This window comes from Rattus rattus, chromosome 13 (assembly GCF_011064425.1).
Source record: "Rattus rattus isolate New Zealand chromosome 13, Rrattus_CSIRO_v1, whole genome shotgun sequence".
Taxonomy (NCBI): domain Eukaryota; kingdom Metazoa; phylum Chordata; class Mammalia; order Rodentia; family Muridae; genus Rattus; species Rattus rattus.
Genome location: NC_046166.1, coordinates 6,823,254 through 6,844,284, shown reverse-complemented (window position 1 = coordinate 6,844,284; position 21,031 = coordinate 6,823,254). Strand labels below are relative to the sequence as shown.

Genomic DNA, 21,031 nt, shown 5'->3' with positions numbered 1-21,031 from the left:
CAACTCACCTTCACCCTCAAAGCGCAGGGTTGGCTATTATCTCAGGCCCTGCTCTGGCCCAGGCACACCCCATAGCTTTCAGTACCCTACTGATCAACGCAGCACCCTACTGATCAATGCAGCCATGCTCCTCCCACAGGGCAGCATTTATCTTAATGACTTTGCTCGGGTGGTAAGCAGCGATCACGAGGCAGTGAACGGTGTCCTGCACTTCATCGACCGTGTCCTGCTGCCGCCAGACGTGCTACACTGGGAGGCTGATACTATCCCAATCCCTCGGGTATGTCTGGGCAAGCACCTACGGCTGGGTTTGCAGGCTGGGATCCCCTCTTCCCACCTGACTGTGTAACTCATGTGTGTTCTTTCTTTCCCAGAGAAATGTCACTGCTGCCGCTGAAAGCTTCCAATACAAGATCTTTAGCCGACTGCTGACGGTACTGCCCTCGTGAATGTGGGTCTGCCAATGCGTGCAATGTGAATGCGTGTGTGTGCAACGATGTGTGTGCAATGTGTGTGCATGTGTGTGAATGTGTGCATAGTGTGTATGTGTGCAATGTGTATGTGTACAATAATGTGTGCATGTCTGTGAATGTATGTGTGCGTATGTGTGCAATATATATGTGTGCATAGTGTGTATGTGTGCAATGATGTGTGTATGTGTGCAATGTGTGTGCATGTCTGTGAATGTATGTGTGTGTATGTGTGCAATGTGTATGTGTGCATAGTGTGTATGTGTGCAATGATGTATGCATGTCTGTGAATGTATGTGTGTGAATGTGTGCATAGTGTGTATGTGTGCAATGTGTATGTGTGCAATGATGTGTGTATGTGTGCAATGTGTGTGCATGTCTGTGAATGTATGTGTGCAATATGTGTGTGTGTGTGTGTGCAACCTTTTTCTGGGAACAAATGTACCTATGTGAATTTCCTTGTACATCGTAAGAGCCTCCCAATGCGGGCACACATGAGGGAGTGTGCAACTAAGGTGTGTGGAAAGTTACCCTTACATGGGTGATCATAAACAGTAGCTCCCCTACCCACAATTTTATATTCAGTCATGTTGGCAAGATGGCCCAGTGAGTGCTCTGCTTGCTGCCAAGCCTGAGCACCTGAGTTTGCTCTCTGGGACCCACGTAGCAGGAGAAAACCAACCCCCATAGGTCTCCACGTGTGCAGTGGCAGTCGTGCTCCTTCCCCCAAGTCTCATACACACAAACAAAAGCAGGTTAAGTATAAAAACATTAAACCAAACGACCCAGAAATAGCTTAGGTTTTAAAAATATTCAATATTTATATTTGTTTTTGCTGCAAATTATTTAAAATGTTCATGGTACACGACTGTGTTTTATAAAGAATATTTTTATACAAGCAAACATTACATGTTTGTTTGTTCCTTGATTCCTTCCTACCCCATTCTGATCTCTTCCTTTTTAACTCTTTCATTCCTCTCGACAGCTTCATTCTTACTTAAGTCACATATACATGCGATTTTATGATTCTATCCGTAATCTAGAAACCACCAGTGAAAGAAAAAACACACAGTATTTGTTTTTCTGAGACCTGCCAAATTCACATAATGTTATTATCTGCAGTTACATCTATTTTTCTGCAAATATGTAACATTCTTTATTTTGAAAAAAATACTTTACATGCATAGTGGTTTTTAAATTACTTATTTTCATTTTATGTTCATTGGTGTTTTGCCTGTACGTATGTCTGTGTCAGGTTTCTCTGAACTGGAGTTACATAGGAGGAAGGAATTGTCTTAGATCTAAGGCAAATTCTATGTGAGCTGCCGTGTGGGTACAGGGATTTGAACCTGGGTCTTCTTAACTGCTGAACCCTCTCTCCATCCCTATTTATCTCTTACTGTCCCTAGTTTATAGATAATACTTTATCCCAGGTAAGAAGTACATGTATGATTCATATACAGATGGTTCATACATACGGTTCGCTGTAACTTAAGGCACGTGCAGGGGCTCTTCCGACCTGCAGATGAGAGAATGACTGCCCAGGATGTCTGCCGACAAGCCTGGCTAGTTATCAGTACCTGGGTCTCTCTGGACCTCCGTTCTGTGGTCCATCCTCATCTCCAACTGTCACACCGTTGCTCAACCCACAGGTGGCTGGCCTCCTGCCCATGCTTCAAGATGCATCCCATCGTCCCTTCACCATGCTGTGGCCCACAGATTCTGCCCTGCAAGCCCTGTCTCCTGATCGGAAGAACTGGCTCTACCACGAGGACCACCGTGACAAACTGGCGGCCATTTTGCGTGGTCATGTGATTCGCAACATTGAGGTGGGCACAGACCCGAGCTTTGGTCCCTACAGCCTACGTGCTCAACTCCAACCACATCTCCATTTATTTAGGCCTCGGCATCTGATCTACCCAACCTGGGCCAACTCCGAACCATGCACGGAAACACCATCTCCTTCTCCTGTGGTCTTGCCCGGCCCGTGAGTCTAGGGAGGGGGCGTGGTTAAGGAAAACAAGCAGTGGGGTCAGGGGCTGCAGTGCCCCTGACCCCTCCATCTTCTCCCTTGAGGGCGAGCTCATGGTAGGTGAGAACGAGGCCCGCATCGTGCAACGGTACTTGCCCTTTGAAGGGGGCCTGGCTTATGGCATTGACCAGCTGTTGGAGCCACCTGACCTTGGTGCCCGCTGTGATCGCTTTGAACCCCAGCCGCTTCAAATGGTGAGGAAGGCCTCAGGCCAAAGGTGCACGGCAGGGGCCAGCCTACCTGTCCTGTCCTGCCCACCCACCTGACCTTGTAGTGTTGGTCTCCATCTCCCCCAGAAGACTTGCAGCATCTGTGGATTGGAGCCACCCTGTCCTCGGGGCTCCCGGGAGCAGGTAAGGGGCTGGAGGCTGAGCTGAGGGTTGGGGTAGAGGCGGGGCACCGTCAATCAAGCTCAGGTAGTGGCCTAACTCCTTTTGACCCAGGGCAGCCCTGAGGCCTGCTGGCGTCACTACTCCAAGTTCTGGGCAACTCCTCTGCATTCCATAACCATGCGTGGAGGTTCCTGGATAACGCCTAGTTTTTGGAACCGCAACCACATGGGTAGGGGCTGCCACCGCAAATGTGTCACCACCGTCTGGAAGCCTAGCTGTTGCCCTGGTCACTATGGCACTGACTGCCACGGTAAGTATCCAGAGGGTTACGGACAAGCTGACCCGTTTCTCTAGTTCCCAAGATGGCCGAAGACAAGGTCATCTCCCTTAAGAAAGGATATTGGGGGCTGGAGAGATGGCTCAGAGGTTAAGAGCACTGGCTACTCTTCCAGAGGCCCTGAGTTCAATCCCCAGCAACTCCATGGTGGCTTATAAGCATCTATAATGGGATCTGATGCCCTCTTCTGGCCTGCAGGTGTACATGCAGATAGAGCACTCATATATAAAGTAAATACATTTTTAAAAAGGATATTGGGGTGCTCTGGGGTGGGGGGAATGCATAAGAAGCCAGGTAGGAATACAGAAGATTTCGTATCTGTTTTAGAGTGCTGGAGGGTTTGGGTGTCCTGGGTTTGGTGTGGTCTCAGTGGTGTGGGGACACGAGAGGACTGATCGTCCTTGAAGAGCTTGGCTGGAACTTGGTAGGGCACAGATGGCAGATGCTCTTACGAGAGTCTGGTGACATTTCACATCTACACTATGCCCTAGCTTGCCCCGGTGGTTCCAGAAGCCCCTGCAGTGGCCACGGTGTGTGCCTGGATGGCATAAGCGGAAGTGGGCAGTGCAATTGTCATCCGGGCTTTGCCGGGACAGCCTGTGAACTCTGTGCCCCAGGTGCCTTCGGACCCCAGTGCCAAGGTAAGCCATCTCTTCTCCGTCCCATTCTACCCTGCCCCCTCTCCTTTGGCCCGGGTATCGACTTGTCCTTCTCCCCAGCATGCCGCTGTGCCCCACATGGGCATTGCGATGAAGGTCTCGGGGGCTCTGGCTCCTGCTTCTGCGATGAGGGCTGGACTGGGCCACACTGTGATGTGCAGCTGGGTGAGTAGCCCTTGAGCCTGTGTCCGTGCAGCATCTGTGGATATACACTAGTGCATGCCCTGGCTGCACACCCAAGGGTGGATGGGAGACACAGTGGCTAGGAGGGCAGCTACTGACCTGATCCTCTGGGATGGGTCCTGGGACAGAGTTGCAGCCCGTGTGCACCCCGCCCTGTGCACCCCAGGCCGTGTGCCGTGTGGGCAACAGCTGTGAGTGCAGCCTGGGCTATGAAGGGGACGGCCGTGTGTGCACAGGTAAGCCGTGACTTAGCAGGTAGGATGCCCTAGACCGCTCTAGGACCTGGCTCAACCACTTCTTCCTTGCCCCCAGTGGCAGACCTGTGCCAGAAGGGGCACGGTGGCTGCAGTAAGCACGCCAACTGCAGCCAGGTGGGGACAGTGGTCACCTGTACCTGCCTGCCTGCCTATGAGGGTGATGGTTGGAGTTGCCGAGCTCGCAACCCCTGCTTGGATGGCCACCGTGGAGGTTGCAGTGAGCATGCCGACTGCTTTAACACCGGCCCGGTAAGCAGGAGGGGAGCCAAGCAGCCTGTGTGCTGGGAGAGCCTCCCACTCTCCCAGTCCCTGTGAGACATCCGCTCTCTGCCCGCAGAACACACGGCGCTGTGAATGCCACACTGGCTACGTGGGTGATGGGCTGCAGTGTCTGGAGGAGCTTGAACCCCCTGTGGACCGATGCCTGGCAGAGTCCTCACCATGCCACACAGATGCTTTGTGCACAGACCTACATTTCCAGGGTGTGCTTGCTTACTTACCCCCGTCCCACCGCGGCATCCCTGGCTAGTTACTGCCCTGTCAATCGCACACCTTTTTTCTTTCTGCAGAAAAACAGGCTGGCGTCTTCCACATCCAGGCCACCAGTGGCCCTTATGGCTTGACCTTCTCAGAGGCCAAGGAAGCCTGTGAGGACCAGGGAGCCGACCTTGCTTCCCTCCCTCAACTCTCTGCGGCCCAGCAGGTGCTCAGGCCTCAGGGGTAGGAACTAAGCCTGCGGGCAGCCCACTGGGTTGGGCTTTCGTCCCAGCCACTCCTGCCTTTACAGCTAGGTTTTCACGTCTGCTTCCTGGGCTGGTTGGCCAATGGCTCTGCTGCCCACCCTGTGGTCACCCCGGCGGCAGACTGTGGTAATAATCGTGTAGGTGTAATCAGCCTCGGCGTCCGCAAGAACCTCTCAGAGCGCTGGGATGCCTACTGTTACCGTGTGCGAGGTATGTCCCTTCCACCGACCTCTCCCTGCCCTTGCCCCCTGAGGTCCTTAATAAGCCTCTGTGAGCTACTCTCCTTTCCTGCAGATGTGGCTTGCCAATGTCGGGTCGGCTTCGTGGGTGACGGGATCAGCACGTGCAACGGGAAACTGCTTGATGTCCTCGCTGCTACTGCCAACTTCTCCACCTTCTATGGGGTGTGCAGGGGCCGGGCCTCAGAGATGGGGATGCAGGCTGTTGGGATCCCTAAAGAGCTCCCCCACAGCCCCATCTCCTCCTCTTCTCCAGATGCTGCTGGGCTATGCCAATGCCACCCAGCGAGGTCTTGACTTTATGGACTTCCTTGAAGATGAGCTCATCTACAAGACACTCTTTGTCCCTGTCAATGAAGGCTTTCTGGACAACATGGTAATAGGAGGGGCCTGGGCACCTTGCTCTCTCCAGCAGGCTCAACCCAACAGACCTTGCTCTCTGCTCGTAGACACTGAGTGGCCCAGACCTAGAACTCCATGCTTCTAATGCCACCTTTCTGAGTGCCAACGCCAGCCAGGGGACGTTGCTTCCTGCCCACTCAGGTCTTAGTCTCTTCATAAGTGACACAGGTCCTGACAACATTTCTTTGGTTCCTCTGGTGAGTGGCTTCAACTGCATTGCAACCCTACTGACTCAGCCCTTGTTTACCTGCTGGGCCTGACTGCAATTTCTTTGCAGGCCCCGGGGGCAGTTGTGGTTAGCCACGTCATGGTGTGGGACATCATGGCTTTCAATGGCGTCATCCATGCTCTGGCCAGCCCCCTGCTCACGCCTCCCCAGCCTGTGAGTACAGGAAGGGGGAGACAAAGCCTCAGAGGGTGAAGCGACGTCCCTGGCCTCGTCCTTGACTTTTCCTTTCTCCTTACAGAGGGCAGTGCTGGGATCTGAGCCGCAACCTGTGGCGTTAAGTTTGGGGGTTGTGATAACTTGTGGAACGCTGCTGGGGCTGGTAGCTGGAGCCCTCTACCTGCGTGCCCGACGCAAGGCTCCAGGCTTCAGCTTCTCTGTCTTCCAGGTAAAGAATGCTAGGGGTGGGCGGGCGGCGGGTCCTTCTATCTTGTTTGGGGGTAGGACCTTATCAGTCAACCCTCCTCTTCCAGGCAGAAGATAACGCTGATGACGACTTCTCTCCATGGCAAGAAGGGACCAGCCCGACCCTGGTTTCTGTCCCCAACCCTGTTTTTGGCAGCAGCGACATCTTTTGTGAACCCTTTGACGTGAGTGTGGGGTGGGAAGTGTGGTGGGATGTGTGCGTGTGAGGACCGACTGTGTGGTGGGATGTGTGCGTGTGAGGACCGACTGTGTGCTGGGATGTGTGCGTGTGAGGACCGACTGTGTGGTGGGATGTGTGCGTGTGAGGACCGGCTGTGTGGTGGGATGTGTGCGTGTGAGGACCGGCTGTGTGCTGGGATGTGTGCGTGTGAGGACCGGCTGTGTGCTGGGATGTGTGCGTGTGAGGACTGACTGTGGGGTGGGATGTGTGTGTGTGAGGACTGACTGTGTGGTGGGATGTGTGTGTGAGGACCCGACTGTGGTGCGTGTGAGGACCGGCTGTGTGGTGGGATGTGTGCGTGTGAGGACCGGCTGTGTGGTGGGATGTGTGTGAGGGCTGTGTGGTGGGATGTGTGCGTGTGAGGACCGACTGTGTGGTGGGATGTGTGCGTGTGAGGACCGGCTGTGTGGTGGGATGTGTGCGTGTGAGGACCGACTGTGTGGTGGGATGTGTGCGTGTGAGGACCGGCTGTGTGGTGGGATGTGTGCGTGTGAGGACCGGCTGTGTGGTGGGATGTGTGCGTGTGAGGACCGGCTGTGTGCTGGGATGTGTGTGTGTGAGGACCGGCCCTGGCCTACCCTTGCTTAGCTGCGCCCTGCTTCTCTCTTTGCAGGATTCAGTCCTGGAGGAGGACTTCCCAGACACCCAAAGAGTCCTCAAGGTCAAATGATGGGCTGGAATGGAGCATGGACGACACAGACTACTTTTATTGCTTGTCAGGGTGGCTGAAAGGCCGATAGTTTGTCGAGGACAATAAAAGCGCCCTCAGCGGATGTGGGCCATGTCACCAAGAAAGGGTGTCTTCATGCAGCCGGTGCACAGCTGGTCCATCCAGAGGGGCGCCTCATGCTGCAGAGGTGTGCGGCGTGGGTAGAACGTGAAGTCTACACTGTAGTTGAGCAAGCAGCTGAGAGAGGCCATGTAGAGGTCAGAGAAGCGCACGAGACGCCTGGAGAAGTAGGTGGGGTTGTGGAAGGTGCGGAAGATGCTCCCAAACTGAGCGTTGAACAGGGCCTTCGTGATACACCTAGAGGAGCAAGACATGGTACAGGTCAGTCAGCCAGCGTGCAGAGAAAAGGCCGGACAGGCTTCTTGCCACGGCCGCTCCCCGCTCACCTCAGCTCTTGCCGCTCCTTCATCCAGGTAGCCAGCACCTGCCGTGACTCAGCATCCTGATAAGTCTGGGGAAACATGGACGGGGGCGGGGCGGGGGCGCGGTTGAGCGTGCGTCCAGGAGGTGCGACAGCAGCTCCAATCCCCCGGCTCCCCCTCTTTGCCCTGTTGTTGTCACCTGCATGCGTTCCAGCAGCCCCGTGAGAGCCTGCTGCCAAGTCAGCGAGTGCATGTACTGTTCCGTGTTGATGATGCGGATCTCGCGCTCCAGCTCAGGGATGATGGCTCCCGTGCGCCAGCCGTGCCGTAGCATGAGATCCTGGGGGAAGAATGGGAGACAGACCTCAGCCCACCTGGGGGGGGCTCAACGGCTCCCCCTCCCCCCCCCTTCCCTGGGTAAAAGTCCAACTCTCTCACCGCCAGGTCACTGTAAAGGTGGTCACCGAAATAGAGCACACGTGGCCCTCGCCATTCAGTCAGACGAAGAAAATCAAACAGGTTTCCCTGGGGAGCAGAGGACTCTGCTGAGCCAACTGTGCTCCGGAATGGCAGTGGGAGCCAGGCTTGGGCCTGCACCAGTCCTCCCAACTCTCCAGAGGCAGCTAAAGCCAGCCGGATGCTGGGCTGCCCTTTCCCGTGGCCTCCCTGATCTGTGGCCCTCACTGCTTCCCGCTTCCAATGGGGGCGCGCCGGGGGGGGGGGGGGTCCTGCCCGCGGCAGAAACATCTCTCGCAAGGGTGGATTGGCCCTCACTCAAGGGCCGCTTACAGTGGCCTTTCACCTACCAAGGCAAGAGCTTTAGTCCCTGTCTGTGAGAAGCAAACCGCGGGGAGGGCCCCAGGCCTCACAGCAAAGGGCCCTGAAGTTCTTGTAAACCTCCTCAGTCTCCACCCAAGGGACCCGTGGACCAACTTGTAGAGCTCACTGCCAGACCTCGCGCTCCTCCTGCTCCAAAGGCAGGAAAAGATAAAACTACTGAGGCACATACATAACCGTGGAGTGGGGGGCGGAGGGGCCAGAGGCTGGAAGTCCAGCAGCTACCAGAGGCGCCAGGCTCCGGGGTGGGAATGCACACTCAGCGAAGCACAACTCACAAAGCAGCTCAACTCAGAGAGCTGGAAAGGGGTGCGGCGGGCGGCCGTGCAGGCACTGAGCAGACAGATGAGAGGGGGGCAGCAGACAGGCTTTGGGGGATGTGGTCCCTAGGTCAGAAATCAAGGGACAGCCGAGGAGAGATGGGAAAGAAAGACTTAGGGGAAGGGTCCTGAGAAGTAAACGGGCCCGATACGCAGTGTCAGGCCTGAGAGACGCCAAGAAAGAAAGTCACCTTCCCCCGAAGAGGGCTGCCACGGTTGGATGCTAAGACAGCTCAGAGCTGAGGGCACCTAAAGGACTCGAGATCAGTGTGCAGCCATGTAGGACGCTGGACAAGAGCAGCAATTCGCCTGCCAGCTGACCCGAGGCATCTCCACGATGCTCTCCTGGCCAAGGCTGGGCTCCCAGCACCATCTCAGCTAAGATTTCTACGGTCCAGCCTGGGCTACCAGTGCTCCAAATCTGGCCTCTCTTCCTAGCTACACAGAACATGGGGATGGGTGGGTGGGGGGTGTGTGCCTCAATTCATAAACTGTCTCCACAGGCCCACCTCAGGGTTTCAGTCAGGCTGGTTTGGCCTGCAGCAGTGTTCAGTGACAATTGTTCACAGAAAATCACAGTGTAAGTGGGGGGGGCCTAGAGGTGATGAGGCCAGGGCTCCTAGGCCACTGTGCAGACATGTGACCAAAAGGCCACGCTCTCCTTTCGTATCTGCTAGTATATTGCCTAGTATCTAGCGTCCTTTCTAACAGTCCTGCCCTGGCGCCATTGGCTCTAGCCCCATGGTGCAAGCCTGCAAGGTTAGGAGGCTGCCCTGTACAGTGCAGGGCCGCCCACCAGCCTCTGTCCTTACCTGCCGATAGATCTTGCCCTTTTCTAAGCGAGTGATCCGGTCCCAGTGGAGGGAGCCCTTCTCGTCAAGCTTACGGAAAGGCCTGCGTGAAGGGCAGAGAGCCCGATCTGTAGTGACAGAGCCAGACTGGGTAACCTCCTCCTCAGCCCTGAAAAGGCCCACCCACTCAAGTGGGGCACGGACCAGCAAGGGGGTGTCTTTACCCAAGCACATAGAGTACTTAGTCAGGGCCAAGCGAGCTTCGCGCCTGCGTCTTCTCCTTGGCACGGAGCCTCCGCCCTCCTCCCGCAACCCCATAGTCCCTGCCGTGCCCATACTTGCGCCGGTCGGTGAAAAAGTTGGGCTTGTCTGCCTGTACGATGACCACATCGAAGAGTTGGCGCCAATCGGGACCCACCATGTGCCGCATCCCTTTGTCCCTGTGTGGAGGTGGCACTGGCTAAGGGAGGTCTGGGAGGGGTGCTTCGCCCGCCAGCCTCCCCCCCTCCCCCCCAGGGCCTGAACTCACACAAAGCTGAAGGGACTGTTGGTAATGAGGAACAGCTGTTTCCCGTGGGCCACCAGGCGGCTCAGGACGGCAAATGTTTCATCCCCTCTCAGGATGTACTTCTCTGAAAGGGAAGATGGGTCTGCCAGGGCCAGTCCCGTGACCCTCAGGCAGGCCACAGGAAGGACTACTGTCCACCCTTACCCATGTCTTGCTCAATCCACTGGTACATGAGGCCTTTCACATGCACATCCCGGATGGCATCCTGGAGGGGGCAGGGGGACAGTGAGGAAGGCCTACCATGTCACAAACAGGCTTTGTCTCAGCTAAGGGACAGTCCCCACTCCTCACCGTCACGTCCTTGTAGAGGTGTACTTGGTCAAACTCTAGGCCGTGGCCCAGAAAGTAGTCCACCACACAAGACAGCAGAGCCATCTCTGGGAGTGAGAAGATGTCCATGAATTGCTTGATAGAAGGGCCCTGGGGAGGGAGTCAACTCTCAGCCACTACTCCGAGGACTAGAGACCGAGGGCTGTACTTTGGGACACTGGCCACTGCCTCACAGGAGGCTGGCACCCACATCAAAATCCCTGGTCTGGGTGCTTTGGGCAACGGCAGGTGGTGTGGGTTACCTTGCCGTAGAAGCCGCTCATCTGGTAGAGTGGGATGTGCTGGGTGCCACCGTACAGGTCAACCACCTCATCATCGGGCACAGGCTGCAGGCCCCTGAGTTGGGAGGGGTGAGTGAGAGGAAAGGTGCCCTCAGCCCGAGTCGAGACAAGGGTATAGCATAGGGAGAAGGGTAAGGTCAGGGCGCACCCGGTACTAACCTGTAGGCTGTTCCCAGTTGTACATAATGGAAAGCATCAATCTTCATCAGAAGACTCTGGAGGCAGGGGCGGGGCCAGGGGGCGGGGCCGGTGGTGGTGAGGGAGGGGGCGGGGCCAGTGGTGAGGGAGGTGTTTGTTACTGGTCCCGAACCAGCTTCTCCAGGTACCTCCCAACCCTCAACAACAAAACCTCCACTGGATGGTGTTGGGGGAGGGGGGGGAGAGCTACAACTGAAGCGAGGATGGTCTGCTGAGGAGAGATGGAAGTGGAAGAAGCTAGAGCCCTGTTCACATCTAGTCAGGAGTGGTCAGTCAGTGCCGAGCCACTCACCTTCTGAATGTCGTAGTGGAGACCACGGATGGCAAAGCTGGGGTCATAGTCGTACTTCCGAATTCCCTCAGGATACTGTTGGGCAAAAAGCCAGTAGCAGTGCCAGCCCCCAGCCCAGGATACCACGGGAACACCAGGACTCAGTCTGGGCCATAGGTCACACTCCATCCTCTTGGCCTTACCTTGTAGTGCTCTATCAAGATGTCCCGGGCGGCATTGAAGATCTCAGGGTGCAGTGCGTCTGCGTACTGGGCCAGCGTGTAGTCGTAGTCAAAGCCGTAGACTTCGACGTCGCTCAGGCTGATCTCATTGTTGGCATAGATGGCTGCTGGGTTTAAGAGGCTGCAGACCTCAGGGGGCAGAAGGTCTAGAGGGAAGGAGATCCAAGGCCGGACCGTCATGATTGTCTCATTTATGGCAAACAGCAAAAGGACGTGTGGCTACCTGTCCCCAAGTGCCCCACAAGACACTGGACTATGGCATCTTAGCTATCACAGTAAAGGACAGACAGAAGGAGCGGGCCGCGGTAAGGCAGAACTGGCAATGGGCTAGCCTGCTTCCTGAGGATTGGGTCAGAGTCACAGGGCTCCCTTTTCTGTTAATCAATCACCTGCAGTGCACCACGTATTCTGAACCTGGGTCTCTCCCAGGCTGGTTACTAAGTCCTACCGGATGTGGGTGTATGGGAACCCTGGCAGCATTCCTCAGAAGAGTCATACCCCTCTCTCGAACCCTGTCTAAGTGCATCACTGCTCACCGGCCTCACTTTCCTTGAGGTTACCTGCCAAGGGCAGCATGCAGAGACTGAGGGCTCCTCCCAGAGGATGATTGCTCTCTTTTGACCTGACTGGAGGCTGCAGCTATGAATGTTGCTTTTCCACTTTGCCCAGGGCTGGGGATGGGGCCCAAGAACATTACAGGGGCAGAGCGCCCATGAGGCTGCCAATGTGGAACACCTGCCATGCCCTGGAGAGCAAGGCCCCTCTAATCGGATTTCTCCTGCTTGCCAGACCACATAATGACATTCCCTGGCTAAGGCCAGGGAACATTGCTAATTACCACAGGAGGAACATAAGACGTCGGGTTTTGGGGACACAATCCAGCTCTCTTCTGGTGATAGTCACAAAAGCCTCTGAAAGATTCACAGAGGGAAGCTAAGCCCTGCGCTGTGCCAAGAAGGTTCTGGGGCCCTAGGCTTGCCTGCCTTGTGTTCCCCGTCTGGAAAGCTGGTAAAGTGGGTGGGGAAGTGAGCCAGGCAGGATCAGGTAGGTCCTCCTTCTCATGCCTGCGAATTCAAGAACGTTAGCCCTGGGCTAGTTTCTTTTAAAAGGGGGACTAAAGCGGGGACCAACCGACTTCGTGCAGTATTTCTGCCCCGAACCTATACAATACGCAAGATCAGATGCACCTCTGAGCTAGAAGCCCTGCCCTGGGCATCCCCTTGGTCACTTCTGGAGCAGGGGGAACAGGCTTGATGTCCAAGCCTCCAGGGAATCGGTCAGCCACACCAGTCCTGATCACGAAGCAAAAATTTCTGGCTCCCCAGCGCGTCTCGTGGCGGCTGCACTGTGCAGACGCCTCCTGTACGTGCTGAGCTGTTGCCTCAGAGGCCCCTCTGGAACACAGGGCTCCACCCCCTTTCCTTTAGTGTCAAGCACAGAGTGTAGGTGTGGGAACAGGTGTGGCTGGTTCCTCCGGTGGCCTCAGGCAACTCTTCTGAAGATTCCCGAGTGTGGCTCTCCGCCAGGATATGCTTAACACATACCTCCCTCTAAAGAACCACCTCAGAGACACCCCTTACTGCTGTCTCGAGGACCCTGGGCCTCAGCTGCCCACCTCGCTGGATATTTCCACAACCCTACACTCCTGGATGTCAACTTTGTTTGCGTTGGGAAGCGTAGACATGGCCTTTGTGGGTCCAAGCCTGCAGAGTTCTCAGTACGTCTTGCCTCTGCTTTTAAGGGCTCTCTCAGGGGCATATAAACCTTCCTGGAACAAGGAGTGTGGGCAAGAAGCACACAGGGCCTGCTTACCGCATTTCCGGACCAAGAAAATCATAGCTTTGGGTGCGTGGGGTAAGCCGGGAGAGGGTATGCCATGACCCAGAGGTAGTCTGCTGTGTTTGTGACTTTACTGTCTAGCCCTCCCTCAGGTTCTAGGGCTGCGGTAGTTACCACTCGTGAGTCTTAAAACTCAACCCCTTCCCTCCTCCAGCCCCATGAAGTCACACTGCCACCTCCAGTGCCCAGAGAAGAGCTAAGCTCAGGGAGGTGAGGGCACCTGATCAAACCACCCAGACCCTGGCACCAAGTCGAGATGCACATTCAGGTCACTCTGCCTGTTTTAATCACACTTCTTCTGTCCAGCCTCCTTATCCCATGAGGCCAAGCAGTGTAGGTGATGGTCCTCCATTGCTCTCTGACGGGCTACGAGCCCTGGCCCTGGCAGTTTTGTTCAAACTCCTTCAGAAAACCTAGTGTGGTGGTGGTGGTGGTAGTGTGTGCGTGAGTGTGCGTGGGGGGTCAGGGTTCAGAAGCATGAAGCTAGCTCACCCTGGCATGGTAGTGGAAGTGGCCCTGCATACAAGAACCCAGAGGGCCTATAAGGGTCTGAAGGCACAGAAGGGTACCCCCCAGGATATTCTCAGTAGCACCACCCTGCCACCCTCCCACCCGCTTTTGACTGCAGCTTGTCAAGAGGTGAATTCTGGCCAATGTCCAGCTCTCCTCACAGCTGGAGTGGAAGGCCTAGCCCAGTCACAGCTGGAATCTCCCTGTCAGGGCCACTCGGACTTATCAGACAAAGCAAGCCACATCACCCCTGCGGCTTCCTCCAGAAGCTCAGCAGGTTCCTACTTGGCTTGTCCTTTCAAAGTCATCAACACAATCCACTGAGGGTCTTAGAGGGTGTGAGGCCGAGGGCCACTCTGCTGGGCAGTGATAGGGGCCACAGCCCAGACCACATCTATCTGCTGCAGTGGCAGGGCCCCACCAGACCCACCCAGACAAATAGACAGATGTTCGGCACTCAGATCTCCTGCCTCATCAGCCCATTCCAAGGGAATGATTAGGAGAGGGTTAAGTGCCTTGTGCAGTTCTAGCTGAGACTATAGCAACTCCCCCGGGATTTCGGGGGGTGGGATGGGGGGCTACGGTAACTTTTCTGTTCCTCCAACTGAGTGTTTGGAGTGTGGTAGACCATAGACCGCCAGAGGCAAGCCAAAAGGTACCTGCAATGTCCGGCTGGTGTCACCTTACATCGTGCCATCTGTGAGCACGGATCAGCCTTTGTCCACACATTGCAACTAGGGGCCGGAGGAGAACGAGGGACTGGGAGGGTTTTTACCGCTACTGCCCGCAGACTAGACCCAGGAGCAAGACCATAGGGGCCGCGTGCGCAGCGGCCGCTCCAGGCATTCCAAACTCCTGCCGCCAGAAAACAAACCCCACCACTTGCCCCAGGAGTAGCGCTGCTCTGCGGAGGCACCTCCTAACAACCCGATGGAGCCTTTTCTAAAACGCCATTTGGCCCTCAGATTTTGGGACCCCGGCAAGCCCCACCAAGCGTCCTGGACCCAGGACGGTGTCCCGGCCGTCTGTTGGCACCGATCGGCAGACGACCTACGGCGCCCTGCCCACCCGGGGTCACCCACCGTGCACCAGCCTCCGCATGTCCTGGTAACGAGCCCACAAGTGCGCGCTGAGGTCCGCGCCGTCTGCGGGCGCCGAGCGCGGGGTGCTGGGGCAGTGGGCTCCGGGACCCGGCGGGCCGCAGCCAGGGCAGGAGGGTGAGGACGAGGCGGCCCGCGGTCCGCCCTGGCCTCCGCACAGCAGCCAGCGCCTAGCTGCCGCCCGCAGTCCCGCACCCGCCATGCCCCCTGCGCGCTGCCCCGGCCGCCCTCCGCCCGTCCGCTGACCCGCCTGCCCACCGCCCTCCGACTGCCCGCCCGCCACGGTGGCCGCGTGCTTCTCAAGGCGGCCGGCCAATGGGGGAGGCGCGCGGAGCCCATCGGGCCAATGGACGCACCACTCAGCCCAGGGGTGGGAGGTCCCCGGGACGGGGCGGGGCGGGCTCCGACCCCCGCCTCCCTGTCCCCAGCTCGGCTCAGGGGCTCTGCGCCCCCCTTTGGTCATCTCGGTGGCGATGGCGGCACCTTTGCTCCTTTGGGCGGGAAGTCGCAGAGCTTAAGAGTCCGGGTCTCTGCGAGGCCCTGGACGGGCTGAGGAGCAAGAACGCTGAAGTGTACAGCTCTTCCTTCACCCCAGGGTCTTTTTGTCCCTCTCCTGCGCTTCTGTCCCATTCTTTCCAGACAAGATCTCCTGCCCCGGGGCCTCCTGCCCCTGCCCCAGTTTCTGACTGACTGCACATTCCACGGAAGCCTAGGCCGCTCATTCTCCTACGACAACCGTGCCTTCAGAACCAGTCCCAAGCTGACTAAGATCACTTGGCCTGATGGGCGGCTGACGTGTGCTGAGGCAGCATTTTCTTTGTATTGCCTGGTACCCAACACAGGTGATCAACGTAACCTGGAGCCTATCTACTGGGCGTACTCTTCTGGCTGTGAGCCAGGATCATTGCAGCCTCCTGGTTTTGGCGTCTGCAAACGGATGGGCCGGACCGTGCAGGCCCCCAGTTGAATCACCACCGCTTTTTCGAGCACTGTCTCAATGAAATTCTTTTCATTCCATCCACTTCTGTTTTCTTAGCTTGCAGTGTACACCAGGGAAGGCTGGTCCGGCATCCAGGGCCTTGGTGGTGGTGAGCTGCCCAACTGAGCACGCGTGGCTGTTGGGCTTAAGGTTGTGTGTAATGTGTACATTTGTAATTCGCCTGTACCTAGACAGAGGATCTGGTGTGCCAGATTCTGGTCTGGGTACTGGTAGTCATGGATACCAAAGGGTGGGCTCATGGGTGGCTGAGCCCTCTATAGGTCCAATAACCTAGGTGGGCTGTGATGACCTGGCCACATGTAAAGTTCTTCCAAGTGGATGCACACTCTACATGTTCTAGTCCTCAAAACCAAGAGAAATGGCAACAAATGCCAGCCAGGGGGTCGCTGTGTGTGGCTTCTTCTTGGACAGCCTTCCCGGAGGTAGGCACAAGGCAGGCTGCCCTTAGTCAGCTGTTTATGACCCCTCCCTTCTCTGTCCTCATGGTTCCCCCCACTGCCTCTACTCCCTCCCCAGTAAACCCTCTTCATACCAGATCTGTTGCATGGCATAATTTCTCTTGGCATGGGCCGGCCGGGCCCCCTTGCTGCGTTGTATTTCATAACACCCACAATGTGTCATTTAATTTTTTTAGATTGTCAATCCTCACAGCAGAAAGGCTCCGTTTTACAAGGGTGCGGATAGGGATGTGGTTTGACAGCGAAGTCACTCTACCTTGGTGCTCTTCTGCAACTATTAAAAGCACCTACAAGTTACCAAAATAACGGTACTTTCCCATTTACCATAGGTTTATATTATTTTACATGTTTGTTAGAGATAATTATTTTTTTTTGTTGTGATGATAAAGTTCAGTTTTCAAAAATGCATATCGAATTTGCTGTTTTAGAAGCCAAGTCAAACCAGTCACGTGCCAGAAATAAGAGGAAGGCGTGTCACGTAACTGCATTTTAGCTTATTTCCTTCACAAAGGGTCGTCACCTCGGTCAGGGTATTACAAAAAAAGATGGCGATGGCAGAGTAGGGGGCGCGGCAATAAACTCTGAGCCCCAGCAGCTGAGAGCAGGTCGAGGGCGGGGCCTCCACGCCACGTTGGAGACTCCGCCTCCCGAAGTTTTCTCGTGTGCTCAATGTAGGCGCGTGCGCAGGCTTCTTCAGCCCGGCCCAGCCTCACAGAGCACGCGCGCTCAAACAGCACTCTGATTGGACAGTCTGAGAGTCCCGCCACATTCTGATTGGCGGAGTCGACCAGGCTCTGGGTCTGTCCGCTTTCGCCACCCCGCTCTTGCGGCCGGGCTGTGGCGCTGCAATCCAGTCTTGCTACTCGGTCCACGGGATTTCGCGGGACGCGCAGGGACGTTTGTACTGCCTCTAGGAACACCAGTCTGCCTGGTTCCGCCCGTACCCCACTTTGAGGCCTCGATCATGTTCAGGGCCCAGCTGAGGCGAGCTCTTCAGCGAGTACCTGGGAAGCAGCGATTCGGCATCTACAGATTCCTGCCCTTCTTTTTTGTCCTGGGAGGAACGATGGAGTGGATCATGATTAAAGTGCGCGTGGGCCAGGAGACCTTCTGTAAGTGAGGGTGCAGCAGCCTCCGTTTCTCCTGTGGGTTTGCGATCACAGGCCGCTGATTCCATTCAGTTGCGGAGCTCCTTTCTTTGAGTGTTTGGACAAGTTAGTCTTTTGACAGTTCTGGTGCAGCACAGCTGGAGGCCCTCGGGGCTCTTGTATTTTGTTCACACTGGCACCCAGCTCTCCTCCTCTCCTGGCATTTTAAGAGGGCACTTGCCTCTACTCAGGCTCTTTGTAGTCTGTCCTTGGCCCTGCTGGTGACATTGGACCTAAGGAACAGGATTACTTGCATGCGGAAGGAAGGTTAAGTCCCTTGCCCTTTGAGATCTTTAGCCCAAACTCACGAGGAAGTTATCCTGCCTGTCCTAGCTACTCACCACTTATCACTCGCAGTCCTTAGGTTATGTCTTTGGCCCAGAACTGTGAAAAGAATATCTGGCATTTCTGAGAACTGCCTCTGGAATAGCCAGTTCCTTTCAGGCCTCACAACCTTTGGACCCTGTGTCTGACTCTCAAGTAACTATGATTTGAGAATGTTAGGTTCTTTCAAACATATGTCTTTTTTTTAAGGTTTATTTATTTATTTCATTTATTTATACACCGTCAGTGTCTTCAGACACACCAGAAGAGGGCATCGGATCTCATTACAGATTGTTGTGAGCCACCATGTGGTTGCTGGGAATTGAACTCAGGACCTCTGGAAGAGCAGTCAGTGCTCTTAACTGCTGAGCCATCTCCCCAGCCCCAGAGAATGTTAGGTTCTTTCAAAGCCTCCATTGATTTCTCTTTCTATACTTTGATATGGGGCCTGACTATGCTGGCCTTGAATCTTTAAATTTGCAGTCATCCTCTGGGTTTACAGGCATGGGCCTCCACTTAATGTTTAATAACCATCCATGAGAGTGAGTGTCTGTCAAACAAGGTGAGTTTCAGAAGAGCTCATGGGATAAGGCTGGGTGAGAGAACAATTGCCTCACATAGGCCCGAGCTCTGTTTCCACCCCCTACACCCCACCATTAAGCATGCCAGGAGGGTTGTGAGTAGTCTAAGAATCCTGGATGGGCACGTCATTGGATTGGATGGTGTGGGGAAGGCTCTTGGGGAAAGATGGACAGTTAGGACTGTGAGCCCGATAAGGGAAAGGTCTAGGACACTCACTTCTCGGCAGTGGTAAGGGAAACCTAGAGGCTTCTGTGTATGCTGTTCCGAGGGACTGCAGCAGATGACAACTGAAGGGTGGCATGGATAGAAGGGTCCCTGTGTAGGGCTGTAAAAGTACCAGACAGTAAGAGTCTATTTTAGTGGTTAAAGGGACTCTTTTAAGGAGATCGATACACAGGCAGTGCATGGTTGGCCAGATGTGACACGATGGCCTAGTCTAGCTGGCAAAGGAATGCCATGAGTGGGTAGGCTTGAGACAGCTCAGAGGCAGTGCCGGTGAGTGTGGTGATTGAGATGGGGCAATGGAGGTTTCTCAAGGAAGAGAAGGGCAAGGCTGGTCCTTCTGCTGAAGGTGCAGAACATAGGCAGGGTGATCTTGCGTGCAAGGTAGGGCATGATGAGATGGGTTAAAGATCTCAAGTTGAGGAGGACGGTTTGGGCCAGACATCTGGGTTTACAGGCCACTCAGCTAAACTATAAAGGAAGCACCAGACTTCAGCATGTTTAAGGGGAGTTGGCCATTTGGAATGGCCAGAAGGAACACCAGGAAGGTTATCATTGACAAGTCTCTTAGGGTTTTACTACTGTGAACAGACACCATGACCAAGGCAACTTTTATAAAGGACAACATTTAATTGGGGCTGGCTTACAGGTTCAGGGTTTCAGTCCATTATCATCAAGGCGGGAGCATCCAGGCAGGCATGGTGCAGGAGGAGCTGAGACTTCTACATCTTCATCTGAAGGCTGCTAGTGGAAGACTGACTTCCAGGCAGCTAGGGGGCTTTAAGCCCATGCCCACAGTGACACATCTTCTCCAACAAGGCCACACTTCCTAATAGTCCCACTCCCTGATCCAAGCATATACAAACCATCACAAGTGATAAGGAAATGTGACTGTGACCAGGAGGCAACCGCTCACCCTAGCAGAGACTGAAGGCTATACAAATGCTAATGAGGAAGGTAGGGGTTGGAACTTGGTACAGCACTTGTTTTGGCATGCAGGAATTCTTGGATCAATCTGCTGAGAAAAAGTGTGTGTGGGGGGAGGCTGGTGGGAGACTGGGAGACTCCATAAGTACCAGTGCCCAGTGGGATCAAGCATAAAATGAGAGTTCTTTACAGTGGCCTGTGAAGGAAGGGGATGTCATTCACGGTTGAGCACAGTGCTTTCAGCCATGTTAATGGATTGTATTGGAGGTACCTCAGGCAGCATGAACTGAAGTGAGGCAGTTGGAGCTCTCTGGTTGCAGGTTGGGGGGTGTCAGGAAAGCCAGGACTGGGGAGTGCAGCTGTAGTCTGAGCAGCATTCTTCCCAGGGGCACTGAAACTGGAGACAGACAGGAGGCCAAGGGGTTGGCACTTCGCCCCTACGAATATGGGTGGCAGATCCCCGAGGATGACAGCCAAATGAACCCTGAAAGAAGAGGATTCTCTCTTTCTTTTTCAAATGATTTATTTATGTATATGAGTACACTGTAGCTGTCTTCATGCACACCAGGAGAGGGCATCAGATCCCATTACAGATGGTTGTGAGCCACTGTGTGGTTGCTGGGAATTGAACTCAGGACCTCGGGAAGAGCAGTGAGTGCTCTTAACCACTGAGCCATCTCTCCAGCCCCCAAATATTTTTTCTCTTAAAGAAAGGAAGATGTTTTCTTTTTACACGAGGGAAGAAAATGAGTAGTTTGGAAAACAGCTGCTGAGAACAAGGACCATTACTTTTCTCCTTACCCCGGTTTTGGGACCTAGGAAAGGGAGCAGCAGAGAGCCCTGGGCAAAGGAAATGTTGGAGAACAGAAAGACATGATTCTGGGACACACGTCTGTCTTTGAAGACATAGATATCTACCCTGTTGTTATCTCAGACTCAACATAAACCTTACTGACGTTAGTTCCAGTGTGGGAGGTGGCACTTTGTGCCTTCCTTATGCTAGGCAAGCACTCTGCCGTTGAGACAGATCCCTAGTCTTATGCTAGGCAAGCACTCTGCCGTTGAGACAGATCCCTAGTCTCTATTTTTAAATTCCTCAATTTCAGGGCAGGTAAGACAGCTCAGCAGTTAAGAGCACTGGATCCATGTTGAATTCCCAGCACCCACACAGCAGCTCACAACTGTAACTCCAGCTTCAGGGGATCCCATACCCACCCACCTACCTGGTCAAAACAACAATGCATAGAACATAAAATAAATGTATAATTATTTTTTTAAAAAACCCTGTTTCTTAAAAATCTAAGCAAAATTTTTGTTTGATACAGATGATGTCTACCGTAGAAAAGCTTCAGAAAGACAGTATCAGAGAAGGCTGGAAGATACATCAGAAACCAATCTTCATAAGCTAATAAAGTGAACTTTCAGTGTTGATTCGGCCATCTTGTGGTTTTATAGTCTCACGCTT

The 21,031-nt window shown here is 54.7% G+C and overlaps 3 protein-coding genes across 3 annotated transcripts in view; 2 read left to right on the top strand and 1 right to left on the bottom strand.

The window, feature by feature from the left end:
- Positions 1–7,321, top strand: part of Stab1 (stabilin 1) — a 30,865-nt gene extending 23,544 nt beyond the window's left edge. The window contains exons 49-69 of the mRNA XM_032919206.1: positions 140–280; positions 375–434; positions 2,123–2,299; positions 2,371–2,457; positions 2,547–2,696; positions 2,799–2,855; positions 2,946–3,144; positions 3,663–3,812; positions 3,891–3,995; positions 4,142–4,249; positions 4,326–4,519; positions 4,608–4,752; positions 4,840–4,973; positions 5,058–5,223; positions 5,308–5,417; positions 5,509–5,628; positions 5,702–5,851; positions 5,932–6,036; positions 6,122–6,268; positions 6,354–6,470; positions 7,140–7,321. Coding sequence (XP_032775097.1) covers positions 140–280; positions 375–434; positions 2,123–2,299; positions 2,371–2,457; positions 2,547–2,696; positions 2,799–2,855; positions 2,946–3,144; positions 3,663–3,812; positions 3,891–3,995; positions 4,142–4,249; positions 4,326–4,519; positions 4,608–4,752; positions 4,840–4,973; positions 5,058–5,223; positions 5,308–5,417; positions 5,509–5,628; positions 5,702–5,851; positions 5,932–6,036; positions 6,122–6,268; positions 6,354–6,470; positions 7,140–7,196 — 2,679 coding nt within the window. The 3' untranslated portion in view covers positions 7,197–7,321. The remainder of the gene's footprint in view (positions 1–139; positions 281–374; positions 435–2,122; positions 2,300–2,370; positions 2,458–2,546; positions 2,697–2,798; positions 2,856–2,945; positions 3,145–3,662; positions 3,813–3,890; positions 3,996–4,141; positions 4,250–4,325; positions 4,520–4,607; positions 4,753–4,839; positions 4,974–5,057; positions 5,224–5,307; positions 5,418–5,508; positions 5,629–5,701; positions 5,852–5,931; positions 6,037–6,121; positions 6,269–6,353; positions 6,471–7,139) is intronic.
- Positions 7,214–15,161, bottom strand: Nt5dc2 (5'-nucleotidase domain containing 2). The gene is made up of 14 exons (XM_032919207.1): positions 14,888–15,161; positions 11,418–11,602; positions 11,236–11,310; positions 10,905–10,960; positions 10,707–10,800; positions 10,426–10,554; positions 10,279–10,339; positions 10,096–10,198; positions 9,905–10,006; positions 9,588–9,669; positions 8,057–8,143; positions 7,818–7,958; positions 7,643–7,707; positions 7,214–7,553 (listed from the first exon to the last, which is right to left on the bottom strand). The coding sequence occupies exons 1-14, from the start codon at positions 15,105–15,107 to the stop codon at positions 7,292–7,294; spliced, it is 1,662 nt and encodes a 553-aa protein (XP_032775098.1). The 5' UTR covers positions 15,108–15,161; the 3' UTR covers positions 7,214–7,291.
- Positions 15,162–17,145: 1,984 nt separating this feature from the next.
- Positions 17,146–20,997, top strand: Smim4 (small integral membrane protein 4). The gene is made up of 2 exons (XM_032918835.1): positions 17,146–17,475; positions 20,892–20,997. The coding sequence occupies exons 1-2, from the start codon at positions 17,328–17,330 to the stop codon at positions 20,981–20,983; spliced, it is 240 nt and encodes a 79-aa protein (XP_032774726.1). The 5' UTR covers positions 17,146–17,327; the 3' UTR covers positions 20,984–20,997.
- The last annotated feature ends 34 nt before the right edge of the window (positions 20,998–21,031 follow it).

Excerpts from the sequence above, each read along its gene's own strand:
- Nt5dc2 (XM_032919207.1), bottom strand. The coding sequence starts at position 15,107 with ATGGCGGGTGCGGGACTGCGGGCGGCAGCTAGGCGCTGGCTGCTGTGC. Across the intron at positions 10,961-11,235 it reads TCCACTACGACATTCAGAAG|AGTCTTCTGATGAAGATTGA; the intron begins GTGAGTGGCTCG and ends CCCTGCCTCCAG. Across the intron at positions 10,801-10,904 it reads CAACTGGGAACAGCCTACAG|GGGCCTGCAGCCTGTGCCCG; the intron begins GTTAGTACCGGG and ends CTCCCAACTCAG.
- Smim4 (XM_032918835.1), top strand. The coding sequence starts at position 17,328 with ATGTTCAGGGCCCAGCTGAGGCGAGCTCTTCAGCGAGTACCTGGGAAG. Across the intron at positions 17,476-20,891 it reads CGTGGGCCAGGAGACCTTCT|ATGATGTCTACCGTAGAAAA; the intron begins GTAAGTGAGGGT and ends TGTTTGATACAG.